We start from the raw sequence: 15,856 nt of genomic DNA, 5'->3' as shown, positions 1-15,856 counted from the left end.
TATATATATATACATTATTATTATTATTAATATTATTATTATGAAATTTAGTAGAGTTGGCTTTTATTTAAATTTTAATAATTTCATTCCAGATTCCAGAGCAAGTACTTTCTGTTTTTAATGTTTTGTTTATGCCACATTTATGCTATAACCACAAAGATGCAACTGTTTACCTTTAACAGCTCAACCCCCCCCCCACCCCCCCCCCCCCAAAAAAAAAAATTATTTATGTATGTATGTATGTATGTTTGTGTGTGTGTTTATTACTTTAAAGTTGCTACTGGTTTAAAATATTAAAAGCCTATCCATGGCAACATTGTCACATGTAATGGCAGATAGATAAAACTGTCAGGGTTCATACAGTCATATAAATCCTGGCATTGTCCAGGCCTGGAAAAGTTTTGGAAAAACAGACAAACCTACAAAGTTTTGGAAAAGTCATGGAAAATGGATCTTTATACTTAAATAAAGGTTAGTTGTCTTTAATTATTTTCTGTCCTTGGCCCATTACATACTCTAGGATTATTAGTGCGGTGTAAGCATTATCTAAGCATTATCATCTATATAAATATAAATTGGGCGTCATGGTGGCGCAGCGAGTAGCACAATCACCTCACAGCAAGAAGGTCGCTGGTTCGAGCCTCGGCTGGGTCAGTTGGTGTTTCTGTGTGGAGTTTGTATGTTTTCCCTGTCTTGAAGTGGGTTTCCTCTTTTTTTTTCCCCCAGTTTCCCCCACAGTCCAAAGGCATGCGCTATAGGTGAATTGAGTAAGCTAAAATTGTTCGTAGTGTTTGTAAATAAATGTTTATGGATGTTTCGTAGTGATATGTTGCAGCTGGAAGGGCCTCCACTGTGAAAAATTTATGCTGGAAAATTGACGATTCATTCTGCAGTAGTGACCCCAGATCTATAAAGGGACTTAGCCGAAAAGAACATGAATGAAAGAATGAATGAATGAAAAAATATAAATTTAAACTAAATAGATTGTTCCGTGTTGTACGATATGCTGTAAAAAAAAAAAAAAAAAAAATTATATTGTTTTTTACCACACATATGTAGACATTGCATGAAACATTAGGTCATGGAAAATTTACTTGAAAGTCTAAGAAAAATCATGTAAAATAATTTAATTTTAGTAGTTAAAAGGTATATGAACCCTGAACTGTAAAATGCTCACTGCCATTCACCATGTGAAAATGACTGGAAAAGTCAGATATTTATTAATGGAATCAAAATCGTGCATCTTATCGAATAAGTGGATCTTTAAAAAAAATTAAGCATTTTTCAAATAGAACCAGTTATCAATACCCAACCCTACCCAATAGTGGCTCCTACAAAAGTTTATTTTTTTAATATGTATTTTTAGATAAACTGGATGCTGACTACATCAAACGCTACCTGGGTGACCTCACACCCCTGCAGGAGAGTTGCCTCATTCGCTTGCGTCACTGGTTACAGGAGACACACAAGGGCAAGGTGAAATGCACACACATCACTTCCTATATTTCTTAATTTATTTTAAGTCTTTCAAAAATTAGAAAGCATGTAAAAATAATCTCAGGTCCTTAAAATTGCTTGAATCAAACAAAAATTAAACCCATTTAATGCAATAACTCCTACATTTGCTGAACAGTTAAGCATAGCTGACTGAACTCTACACTGTGCCCTTTCAGTATAAAAAGCAGAATAAGCAGTCTGCCATTTTGGACTAATAAGAAAATATTTATTTGAAAGCATAAATATTTTTTTCAGTTTTGCATCATGTGTTGCCTGTATTCTGTAGCAATTGATATTTTGTTAGTCACATACCTTTTTAAGTGATTAACTGTACTTCCTGAGGTTGCTTACAGAGATGTCACAAGCATGACACTTATGCTACAAACCTGTCCTACAAATATTTTAACCTCTAAGAAATTAAAGAACAGCCCTGAGCATGTGCTATTACAAATATTTAGTATGGTGCTTCATGAGAGAGAGGTGCTTTAAATAGTCTTAAAGTTTTTTTATGAAAGACTGAATACCCTGAAATAAATTCAAGCTTTTTAGTGTTAACATTATTGATTGACCATTAGTAAAAAAAATACCAGTATATATTAGAATGCAGTAAATAATTTTGCTCTGTTCTGTATTTCACACATTGCTGTTCTGAAGTTTACCTGTAAACAGCAGTGCTTCCCAAATTGCTGCTGAGACCGATAGACATCGTCAAACAGATGAAATCTTCATCAATGCTAAAAGAATGCTAAAAATAGTAAATAAGTGCAATACTAGAAGTGAAATTGGCATTATTTAGCATATAAAGCAGATTATAAAAGTGAAACTAGATATTAAAGTTTGAGGACAAACTTTATGGTGGCTTAGTGGTAAGCACTAATAGCGTGTTTTTACGAATAATTATTTAGAACAAATACTTGAAAAATTATTTGTACGTTACAAGAAAAAAATTATATCAAAAAGCTGCGTTTCCTCATGAGACCGCAGTGCATGCCCGCGTGAGTGAGACATTTAGGAGTGGGGGGGCGGGGTGGGATGGAGTAATAGGTTACTGACGCAGGCTGCTGCTCCACACAGCAACAGAGAAGGCTTGGCAGAGCGAAAAATACTGCATTACTATTTTTGTTAAATAATTGTTTTTTTTCATCATACTAAAATAACACGTGACAGAAGTTCACTCAAAAGTGAAAGTTCTTTCTGTCATTTATTACTAACACTCCCGTCATTCTTACTACTTTCAGAACGTAACTTTTGATATTTTACCATATGAAAATGCAATGCAGTTATGAAAATTGTGAAATTTAAAGCAATAGTGCAGAGATCTGGTCCCCGCGTCAGGTCAGGGTGCACCTGTAACCTTTAAAACGCAGACGCAGAGGCGCACTAAACTCACACGGGAAAGAACTGGGCATTCAATTCATGTTTTAGTTAAATAATTCTTTAAATACAGCTCTCTTGATCTCTAAAGAGGAAAAAACGCAAAAGAAATTTGTCGTTAAATGAATTTTAGCAGACGCAACTGCCTGTCATTTTCCCATTCGTTTTTCAGTTAGGGATTAGGTCTATTAGAGTAACCTAATAAAAATGTTTTGTTGGACACTGTGGTCTACACAATAATCAATATTATAATTTATTATATTGGCTACATTATTATTAAAACTAAACTATACAATTAATAAAACAAAACCCTTTTTAATATTTGCTTTCATTTTGACACCGCTAACAGTTGTAATAAGAAACATCACATTATGCAGAAGCAGTCTCAAGTTAAAAATACCTTTTGAGTTTAAAGATGATCAGCCTGCCAAGTCAAGTTTACAGTGTCATAAATGAAATAGGTAGCATGAGTAAAGGGGATTTGCCCAGCACACAACCTCTCGCTGCAGGTAGGCTGAATGATAATCTTTAAAATATATATATGCAATACAAAACTTTAAATATTTATGTTTTTTTAAATAAAAAGAAAAGAAATCAGGAGAGTAAAATATAATTTAAACCACTGGTCTGGCACTGGGGAGACGGCGATAACATGGATTATCTGTTCTTCAGAAAAGATCACGACATTGTGAGGCGTTTATCATACAACGCAGTTCGTGTTTATAATCATTAATATTAACTAATATTAATTCTCTCTCTAGACTTTGTTTTAGGCCTTGTTCTTGTCGGCGCAATATAGCCTCGGCTTATTGCAAGTACGAATTCAATTGTGAAGAATGATTAAGCGCTTGCATTTTTTATTGCATCCTTTTCGCAAGTTATTTATCTATTTATTTTTTTAAAGTGGTGAGAACATTATTTACTGGCAAACATGTTCCTCGATCTCGTAAATCTACAAATAAAGTAGCCTACCTAAGTTAATTTACCTTTTATGTAAAAATTGAGAAATAACTTAATTAAATATTAATAAATAAAACATCCGTATAAGTGTACGTGTTTATTTTTGAACTTTCGTTAATAAAACAACACAAAACTGTTTATAAATATTGTAGTTAAATATTAAATAACTTTAACTGCTTGAAACCATATAATAATAATTAAACGTTAAATTTTTAAGAACTTAACAAATAGCCTAATTGGCACTTTACTAATCAGTGTAATAATAATATAAATATAAATAATTATAAGTAAAAAAAAAAAATATATATATATACACATATATATATATATATATATATATATATATATATATATATATATATATATATATATATATATATATATTAACCTAGTAACAATATAAGTCGTAGAAAAAAAAACAGCGTAGGTTCTCCCCACCTTTTGTATTCATATTTTAAATTATTTGCCAGAAAAACTAACATGTTGACTTTGTCCGGTTTAAGTGAAGAATGGGGTTATAATGTTTCCAGCAATACACTGTCAGACGGTGTGCTTGTAGCAAAAATGCACAGACAGGCTACTTTTTCAAAACCATGCGGGAGAAGGTTTCTTGCTTCTGTTCCACCGCCCGCATTCTTAACTAGTTACCAAATATGTTGCTCCATTTCTCGTCAATGTCTTCCATTTATCACTTTCTCTTTTGTATCTGGCCATTTTTGCAAATGCCTCTGCCATGCCTGGCTGAGCTGGGCTTTTGCATTTAGAAGACAGGAGTTGATTAAAGCCTACATGGCTTTTTTTTTCCCTCGCCGTCAATCGCCACTGGCTTGCATGGCCCGGGACCCGTGGATCTGCGTATTGATGGATTTGCTCTTCAGTGTTTGGACTCTCAGCAGTGAATATTAAAACACACTTTAACACTTAAACCCCCCCTACAAAAAGCTTAATCCAAATTGATTCGTTCACCTTTCATGGTCATCATGAATCCAAAATGTTCCCAGGTGTAAGTTCAACTTGAACTTGCTGAATCGCGCCTAATGTTATATTCTAACACATATGTAATACTTGGCAACATAACAGTAATTTGTGTTTTAAAGTGTGTGACGTCACGTACTACCGCCGGTGGCAATGGACAACCGCGGTGGCAACTCACCAAGGCGGTGACGCGGTTGTCACGGTGACCGGTACATGTGTTTGTTTGCTTGGATTAATTTCTGCTGGTTGGAAAATTATTATTTTGTAAATGCTGCTCATTTTAAGTTTTGTAGTCAGAAAGAATTTTTTCATAAGTGAAAGCGTCTTACATTTAAGTTAGCTTTTGTCAGAAGGAACTGTTTGTTTGCTTAGTTAAAATCAGTTTTTGCTTTAATCACAACTGCACCTGTGCTTATTTGCAATTTGATTTAAAACTGTGATGCAGAGGAAAGTATTTGTAATTAAGGAAAATGTGATTTTCTTTTTTTATATATATATAAATTTTCAACAATTTCACATTGTCATTATGGAGTATTGTGTGTAGAATTTTGAGGAAATAATTTTATCCATTTTGGAATAAGACTAACATAAAAAAATGTGGGAAAAGTGAAGCACTATGAATACTTTCCGGATGCACTGTAGCATTAAATTTCTGGCTAAAAACATAATCTTTACAAAAACAAACATCTGAGCTTATATCAGCTTGTTAAGTGTCTTAATCTTTCAGAAAATTTAATTGCAAGTGTGATTTAAAAAAAAAATATATATATTTTTTTCATTTATCTTCGTCAACTGCCACAGTTCCATTTCAAAACTCAAGAACGGAGGACGTGTGAATTTTCCCGCATATGTTCTTGGTATCGAGGACACACCGATGCAGACTTCAGCACTGAACTTGCTCTAGAAGTTGTAATGATAATTGGATTTATCAAATATTAAAATCAATATTTTGATATTGATATTAATAATGATATTTTAGCCTCATGCGAGGGCATTAATTGATGTAGAAATAACAGATAAATAACTCTTTTTACACAGGGCACCAGACAGCTTGATTCTGTCAAAATAATTAACAAGAAATATTGTTAATTAAAATATACATGAAGTCATGAAGGTGATTAAGTTAAGGTAAGGTTAACCTTATTCTACAATAACAAACAACTGAGGAGGTTTTTGTTATTAATGAATAACAAAAATGTCATTTGTTAATAAACATCTAATCAATTAGAATATTTTATAATGAAACACTATGTCAAGGTCTCATTCAGAGGGTTGGAATGAGGTATAATTATGAAGTGAAATATTCCATTTGTATCTCCATTTGTTAGATGGAGGTATTGTGAGCCACGTGTCTCTCTGTGTCTGAAACCATGTAGAATGTCTTTCAGATAAACAAAAGACAGATGGTCACTGTCTCAATTGCCACTATCTGATAAGCTTAAGAAAAGGGTCAAAGTAGTAGTGTTAACTCCGCAGTATTTGTTTATATTGGAAATTAATTTCCTCAAGTTAATATCCATAAGTTTCTGGATTTAACACTGATCAATAAAAAGTCCCAGAAGTCATTGTGACTGGAGGTGGAAAGCACAGCATTTTATACAGGTTTATTATTAAAGTTCAGATAAATAACTTATTTACCTCAGGAGTTTCCCTTAATGAAACGGTGAACATAAACATTAAAATGAAAATCATAGTAAAGGCATAAAAACATTAAGGGTGTTTATTTGCTGAAATTCATATTAAAGTCTGTTTTATTTGTATTGTGCAGTGTATATTTGTAAAGTCTTTATGCATAGTATATTGTGAAAAGGGGAAAAACAATAACTCGTTGTATGAATGGGGGTTGGGGGTTGGGGGCTGTGCGCGCAACTGCTCAGACTGACACTGACATTTGTACTGTACAACTGCTGAGCTGAGTTTCTTTTTCCTAAAGGTGTATTTATTGACTTAATTACTAAGATCAGTCTTGTACAGCCAGGGGGAGTATTGTCGCTCTAACAGACAAGTTGGGTCAAAGCTAAGGATGCTCCAATCAGGATTTTTGCAGCCAATACAGAGTACTAATTCCTTGTCATAGTAATCAGCCGATACAGAGTATCAATTCTGATACTTCAAGCTTTATAATGCATTATGCACATTTCCCTCTAAATATAAATTCTTCAGAAAAGATCTTGCTTTACCTAAGAGAATAAATTAATGATGCTGCATAGAATCCCTTAAACACGTCTCTTATGTCCATTTAGGTGTGAACGTGTCATGGCTAGATGCAGCTTTACAGAAAATAATTCATCCATTTATTTTACCCTGGCTTAGTTCCTTATTTATCAGGGGTCTCCACAGCCAATTAACTGCCACAGAACATAATATAACACAGATATACAAATTGGTGAGAGAAATTACTAAAAAAAAAAGGGACTAAGCCGAAAAAGAAAATGAATGAATGAATGAATGAATAAATAAATGAAATTACAAACAATGCAATTTAGAAACACTGCTAATGATGAAAGAAGAGTTCAACATTTCTCAATCAAGAACAAATTTGGAGCGCATATTTGATGCATAAGAAGTTAAAATGCACACCATAAATAAACATCTAATACTACTTTACTAAAAGGAAATAGGCCTATAAAATGTTTATTGCAATAACTAAAATACAATAAGTTATGTTATTAAATATTGTTGTTAAATAAATTAAGTTTTATCTATCTAATAATTCCAGCCAGCAGTTGGTGAACTTGCAATATTGTCAAAAACACACAACGTTCAGTTGTTATGTGTAAAAGGCCTAAATACATGCAAGACCATTCAAATATAATGCTCATCTCCAACTATTGACAGCAGGTCTCTCAATGAGAGAGACAAAGAGAGAGAGAGAGAGAGAGAGAAATTGTGATATCTTTACTGCTCTATTCATTTAACCTAGTAACAAATTTAAGGTTTAGACCAGGGGTCAGGAACTTTTTTTCAGGAAAAAAGCCATTTCTGATTTTTTTGGCAAATGCATTTTTTTAGAGAGCCATGGGGGATATATAAGCATCACATGGCAAGCAAGTCCATGTATTAAGAAAAGATCATTTATAGAACTTTTTTTCTTCGTTTCGCCATCAGCACTTATGAATGTAGTTTGAATTTACGTGCGCAAGGTTACCATAGAAATGTAAGTTGCATAACCTTCATTGGTGTCCTATTCAAGTAAATACATAGAGCTGCACATGCACATTGAAATGTCTTTTTATTTGTATTTTTATTCATATTGCTGTAAAAATATACAATAAAAAAGGTCATTTTAATTGTATTTTCAATAGGAAATAGATTTTGAATTTTTTATTGAAGGGAGACAGCTGGAGAGCCACATATTTTTGGTCAAAGAACCACACTCTTAATCCTATACAGCAGATAGTTTCTGTGTGAACTCAACCATACACAATTCAGAGCAGAAATTTGTAATCACACTACCATGTAGAGAGAGAAATTAATCTGTTGTGTAAATAAAATAGTACATAAGGCTATTTAGCTTGTTTATTAAAAGAAGTTATGATCTGGTTCAATATAGAAAATAACATTAACTTGACTTCAAGGGGGGCGGGAAAAGCCTTTGGGAGGGCGGGGCGCCCCCTAATATAATGAGAGGGGAAACACTGATAGCCCTTTAATGCAGACCTGAGTAACCACGCAGCACAAAAAAATAATAATAAAAAATTCATTGTTCATTCTCATTGGGCAATCATTCAATCATTTTCATTGGTTGAAAATTACAGACCAGTCTCTCTTCTTATTTTATTGCCAAAACAATGGAAAGTGTTGTTTTTAACCAAATTTCTACTTTTATAATGGTGTTTCCACTGGGATGTTGGGAGCAGTAAAGTGTTGCCCACTCTGTTGGAGTCTTACCTCACCGGCAGATCATCCAGAGTTGCCTGGAGAGGAGAGGTATCCAAAGCTCATCGGCAGGTCACTGAGATGTGTTCTAGTTTCCCTTCTATTTTCTGTTTACACCACATCACTGGGAACCATCATCCAATCACATGGTTTCTCTTATCATTGTTGTGCCGATGACACACAACATTATCTTTCATTTCATCCAGATTACCCCACAGTAGCTGCAAGAATCTCGCACTGCCTGGAGGATATCTTGAATTGGATGACAGACCATCGCGTACTGCTTAATCTGGCAAAAACTGATTGTCTTGTCTTCCCTGCAACACCACACATACAACATGACTTCTCAATCCAACTGGCATCATCCACCATTACCCTATATAGCTTAGTACGGAGTCTTGGATTAATTCTGGAGATCAGTTTTCCTTCAAAGAGCACATTGCTAACATAGCTTGATCATGCAAGTTTGCCCTTTCTAATATCAGAAAAATCATCATTCTGCACAATTTTTAGTCAAAGACTCATGTCATTTTGAGGATGGTCTATGAGCCCAAGTAACTCCTCTCTTTATCTCTGCATTGGTTACTGGTTGAGGCTCATATTAAGTTCAAATCATTGATCCTTGCTTATAGAACAGCCACTGGCACTGCACCCTCCTATCTTCACCTGTTTCTGAAGGTATACATCCCCTCCAGGAGCCTTTAAGTCACTTTCCAAAACTTTTTGGTTTAATGTTCCATGCTGGTAAAATAACCTTCCCATTCTCCCACAGTCTACAGATTCACTGTATCATTCAAATGACAAATAAAAACCCATCTCTTCACAGATCACCTGAACACATGTGAAAAAAATTAAGACCCCCTCTTCTCTCTCCACCTCACCTCACAACAACCCCAAACTATTACTATTATTGATTATTAATTCTGAGTATGCCTTGCACATGTTCAATTAAATTAAATTCATGTTTATTTATATAAACACTTTTACAATGTAGATTGTGTCAAAGCAACCTAACATAGAAGTTCTAGTAAATTGAAACTGCATGGGTCCAGTTTTCAGAGTGGAAGTTCAGTTTAGGTCAGTTCAGAGTGGTTTAATTTTCACTGCTTAAAGTCCAAACACTGAAGAGCAAATCCATTGATGCGCAGCTCCACAAGTCCCAACCAAGCAAGTCAGTGGCGAAGAACAAACTTTACCAATTGATGAAGGTAAAGGAAAAAAACCTTGAGAGAAACCAGGGTCAGTTGGGCACGACCATTTCTCATCTGGCCAAACTTCCTGTGTGGAGCTGCAGTCTAAGTGCCGGAGGCTGGAGAACACAGGACGTCCATCATGGAGAACTGCAGGTGTGGGTAGGTCACCGTCAGGTGATCCTGTTAGCCCACAGGATCAATGCAAAGACACGTCTGTCACTGTGTTCTTTCAGGAATCAGTCTCAAGCTCTCTGCTGCTCCATGACTGCCGCAGCATCAGCTTAGGATATAACCTGGTCCAGGATTATGGATACCTTGAGATCATTTCTTCACAGGTCTTTGATTGCATCAATGGCGCTACATAATCTTTAGAGGCCTCGGGATGAGTATCCCCTGGTGGAAATAGTAAATAAAGAAAATAATCAGCTGCAGTTCATAGTGTATTTAAACATGAAATGTTTATTTTAAAAAATTGCTATAAGTGAAAATAGTAGTTATATAGACATACATAAAAAACATGTTAAGCATATGTGTATTTCTTAACAAAAACGTGTTAAGCATATGTGTGTTTCTAATGTCAGGTGCATTAAGACAGGAGTGTGACCTACTGGTGGTTTCTCAAGCACACTTCTGCATGAAGCACACTCATTCTTCATGCTGTTATACGATGCATTGTGTGGATGCTTTACTAAAAAAATATGTCTTTAATCTAGTATTGAACTGGGAGAGTGTGTCTAAGCCTCAGACATTTTCAAGAAGGCTATTCCAGAGTTTAGGAGCCATAAATGAGTAGTCTCGACCTCCTTTAGTAGACACACTCTGGGTACAACCAGAAGCCCTGATTTTGAGATCTTAAAGAGTGGGATGGATTGTAGCAAGACAGAAGGTTGGGTAAATAAACAGGAGCTAGATTTTTTAAAGGTTTATAGGTAAGAAGCAATATTTTATAATCAATACGGAACTTAACAGGCAGCCAGTGTAAAGAGGATAAAATTGTGGTGAAATGGTCATGTTTTCTAGACCATGTGAGAACTGCAGCTGCATTTTGCACCAAATGAAATTTATTAATAGAGTTTGCTGGGCAACCTGCGAATAGAGCATTACAATAACCCAGCCTAGAAGGCATAACAACATGAACTACCTTTTCTGCATCTGAGATGGATAGCATACTGCATAACTTAGCAGTATTTTTCAGATAAAAGAGGGTGGTTTTAGTGGCATGGGAGATATGATTTTCAAAAGTTAAGTTGTTTTCTAATATTACACCCAGATCTTTTACAGTAGAGCTAATGCTAACTTTGTTTTCCTCTAATTGCAGGTCGAGTTGTGAGATCTGCTGTATGTATAGGATATAGGTCCAATAAGTAATTCTTCTGTTTTGTCTGAATTTAAGAGAAGATAATCTTGGTCATCCAGTGTTTAACTTTTTTAATACCGTCAGTTACCTTAGACAGTTCAGACATCTCTTCAGGTTTTGTTAAAATGTATAAATGAGTATCATCTGCATAGCATAGAAAGCTGATCCCATGTCTTCTAACAATGTCTCCCAGGGGTAGCATGTATATTGTAAACAGCAAAGGGCTTAAAACAGATGCTTGAAGCACCACTTACTCTTTATACTTACAAACTGGTAACGGTCTTTTAAGTATGACTTAAACCTTTGTAGAGCCAGTCCTTGGACAACTGTAGAATTTAAGCAATTTATGAGGATATCGGTATTGTGTCAAATGCAGTACATGGATCAAGTAACTAGTCAATACTAGTTACAAAATGTTGCCTTTATCAGCAGCTAAGAGTAAATTGTTGGGGATTTTCACTAACACGGTTTCTGTACTGTGATGAGGCTTGAAACTTGACTGAAACACTTTTAAAAACATTGTTTGTCTGCAGAAAGTAGCATAATTGGGCAGAAACAACTTTTTCCAGTATTTTAGACAAATGGAAGATTTGAAATAGGTTTATAATTAGCTAAGTTGCTGGGTTCCAGTTGTGGTTTCCTAATAATTGGCTTAATAACAGCTAGCCTGAAAGGGTTTGGAACATGGCCTAGAGATAAAGAAAAGTTGATAACGTTAAGAAGAGGTTCTTCTTACTACAGATAGCAACTCTCAGTAATTTTGTTGCAAATGAGTCTAACATACATGTAGCTTGTTTAGACATATTTATAAGTTTATCTAGCTCTTCCTGTTTTATGATTTAGAAGCACTGTAGATAATGAACATTTAGTGGAATGTTTAATGTATCGGAAGTATAAGGTGGTGCAGAATGATTAACATCTTGGACATTTTGTTCCAAAGGACACTGATTATTTGTTAATTTAGCAATGGTGTAAAAATAAATATCTATTATTTTTTATGGATTACTACATTATACTACATCTAGGTCATTTGCGTTTGTGGGTACAATGAAAAAGATCAGGTAAGTTATTGTAAATTTATCTTTAGTGGATGGGGCGATATATCTGTGCAGATCTGATCATTTCAAGTAAACAGCTTATATATGAGGTAGTGGTCTGTTATATAATCACTTTTGGGTGTAATGTCTACATCAATTACCTCAATTCCATAAGACAAAATTAGGTCTAATGTGTTATTTAAACATTGGGTTGGACCAAAAACATTTTGCTTTATATATCTATCTAGAGATAACATAGGTTTTTTTCCTAATATCCGGAATCATAACATTAAGCACCAATACTTTAAAAGAGTTAAACAGAAGTCCGTTTCTCTGATTAACATTAAGAATATCACTAAAGATTGCTGCAACTCCACCACCACTATCAGTCTGACAAGCCTCGTACTTGTATAAGAATCCTGAAGGATTTGCTTTATTTAAACTAAAATAGTCATTTTGTTTTAGCCAGGTTTCAGTGAGACAGAGTGCATTAAGTCAGTTGTCAGTTATTATTTAATTTACAATATTGGTGCTAGGGACCTGAAGTTTAGAAGACCAAGCTTTAAATTATGGCTGGTATTTTACTTATTTGCTGTTTTTCTGGTTTGATTTTTATAAGAATTTTTTTCTGTGGGACGATAACATTTCCAAATGGCTAAAATGTGAGTTACTATTTACACAGGGCAGGGCTTAAAAACGGAAAAAAAATCCAATCGGTTCACTTCGAGCAGAATTAATATTTTTTTAATTATGTTCTTGAGTTCCTTAATAAACAAAGTATTCCAAAAACGGTTTTCTAGAAAAAAAAAAAACTGTTAAGATTATAACGGTTATTATTAAATAACGGTTATTTTACTACAAAGTATTGCAGGGCTCTAGAGTGCCCTGGTTTCTTAATGGTTCAACTAAAAACTCTGTTCGAGGGGTAAGACTAAAAAATTTTTCGATAAGTATCATTAAAGAAATATTTATAATATGAACTTGCTTTTGGTTAAATCTATATCGACTTTGCGCACTTATTATGAATTTGCCGTTAATTCATTTTAGCAAAAACGTAACTTCCAGTAATCTTCACATTAGTTTTTCAGTTATGTAGCCTAATAAAAATGTTTAGTACACTGCACAGTGCAATTATTATTTAAATTTATTATATCCATAATTATTAATATTAGTAAAATTGACAAAACGCTGAACTCTTTTAAATGTTTGCGTTCATTTTGACATGCTAAAGCACACTTTTACAGTTTTTTAAAGAAACATGCCATTATGCAGCATCAGTCAAGTTAGGACACTTAAAAATGCCTTTTGCGTTTAAAGATGAATGGCCTGTGAAGTCAAGTTTACATTGTTATAAATGAAATAGATGTAGTGCGCAAGTAAGTGGATTTGCCGCAGATCCTCCTCTCACATGCGCTGCAGGTAGACTGAATGATAATCTTTTAAAAAAATTTAATATAGCTATACTGCTATTTTCTCATGCAAAATTAAACACCAGAAAATATATTGTAGGCCTTTATTAAGAGCTACATAATACAGTTAGCATCAGGGCTTAAAAGCAAAAACATTCGGTTCATCTCCCTCTGAGACATAAGTTCAGTTGTGTGCTGTAGGTTATTGACCAACACTCCCTGTATGCAGTTTACACACTGCAGGTCTACAGTTCTGATGTTTTATGAATTACTTGTTTTAAATGACAGTGAGACATGCTATAATTATTTTTTTATTGTAAAATATACATTATTATCCAGTACAAAGTAAAATAATAATTATTAATGGCCTATTGGCAGCATATAGCCGTTAAGCTTATAGTCTAAGCATGTTTTTTTATTTATATTAAAACAACTTACAAACTAGCCACCTTTTGATTTTATTTCATTTCCGTATATTTTTATCAAACGAAAAATGCAATGAGTTGTATCTTGGTTTTAATTTTATAATAAATTTAATAGCCATTTAGGCAACACTACTTCTTCATAACATATTGGCTCTGATTGCGTTTTTACAGATAACCTATTTACAAAGATTTTTATTAATCAACTGCACTTCCACTAGATATTTTTGTAGGTATAAAAATATAAAAAAGTATCATTCTCATATTCTTGCTTTATTTATCTTTAATACAAATATAATATTGTGTATAATGCATGCATATAATGTAGGGCACCTAAGAAAAAAAAAGCGCACCAAGGCAAAAAGTTAGTCTAGAGCCCTGTATTCGATAGATTAAGTGATAGATTGTGTCTGCATGTTATTTAACATTGACACTACTTTTCTGATTGATTAAACTAGGGATCCTAACGATTACTCGATTGATTTATTGTCGATAACCCTTTAAAACCAATAGACCTTATTGATGACTGATTAAGCATAGACATTGAATAAGTTATGCTTAGAGCTGTGAGACGCGTCCACGATTTCACACATTATATAATTGTTTGCAGTTTACGTTACCTTATGGAGTCGTGCACTCTTTCGACTTTGCATATTGGGGACACATAAAACCCTATTATGCATAGATCTTGTTTATGTCTGCTGGTGCTGCCGTTAATCCGCGGGTCAAGTAATCAAAAAGTAGGCTTCATGACGCTTAATTATGGGTAACAGATTAATCAGACTGAACATTCATTGTGCAAACTTTACCTACTTCTTCTAAAATATTAAAGTGTTTCAAGCTATGTTATCTTTTTATAGACGACCAGACAATTATAGTTTATATAAAAATGAGAGCTTACCTCATTTTACTGTGATCATTATGCGGATCATATTGCATATTCTGTTAATTCTTCAGTAGCCTTGTAAATAATGTATTTAATTAATGGATTGTTTATAAGGACTAATCTATTAAATACTGTAATTCTCTGAATGGAAAATGCTTGAGTGGTTTGATAATATATCATATCATTCAAAACTTTACATATCATGTTTATGATCTGCCCCCTATCCTTCAATATTACAGATCGATTTATCAAGTGATTTGTCATAAGAGAAATATTTACAAAAGGTTTTTCTTTATGAAGACCCATCTAAAAACAATCGACAATCAATAATTCATTTTGTATAAATACAAGTTTTAATAACAATAGCTTAAACCGAAACATACCTTTGTACATGAAAGAGCAGGTTCTCTCTAACCTTTAAGACAAGCTTGTCGCATCAGAAATTACTCTCGCTTATGACGTCTGCTTTGCAGGCATTTCACGTTGTATGCATCACCGTCACATTTGTAAGCATGATTTAAATTCATGCTTTTTGTCTCCCAAATTCATATAATAAAGAGATATGATAAAATAACGTTATTAACCATTTAACTGTAAACGCTTCTGTTCAGAACGATTAAAGTTGATCTAGTTTTCATTTTTTGTTTCTGTTCCTGCAAAATGTCACTTGTTTCCGTTTTTCATTTCCGTTCCTTGAACCGGTTCAGAGCCCTGCACAACTACAATAAGAAATAATACAATACAGTAACACAAATTGACTGTTAATCACTTACCTGTGGTAACTTTTGGTGAGTATTAAAATTAATATTATTCTGGTGTTAATATACAAAAATATTAAAAAACTAATTCTCATAATGTTCATAAACC

General features: G+C 33.8%; 1 protein-coding gene across 2 annotated transcripts in view; it reads left to right on the top strand.

The window, feature by feature from the left end:
- si:dkey-237i9.1 overlaps positions 1–15,856 on the top strand; it is a 66,199-nt gene that overhangs the window by 27,262 nt on the left and 23,081 nt on the right. For both annotated transcript variants that reach the window (XM_073954064.1, XM_073954063.1), the window contains exon 7: positions 1,367–1,476. In XM_073954064.1, coding sequence (XP_073810165.1) covers positions 1,367–1,476 — 110 coding nt within the window. The remainder of the gene's footprint in view (positions 1–1,366; positions 1,477–15,856) is intronic.

This window comes from Danio rerio, chromosome 6 (genome assembly GCF_049306965.1).
Source record: "Danio rerio strain Tuebingen ecotype United States chromosome 6, GRCz12tu, whole genome shotgun sequence".
Classification (NCBI taxonomy): Eukaryota; Metazoa; Chordata; class Actinopteri; order Cypriniformes; family Danionidae; genus Danio; species Danio rerio.
The sequence above is the reverse complement of the archived record's forward strand: the minus strand, read 5'-3'. Positions and strand labels throughout refer to the sequence as shown.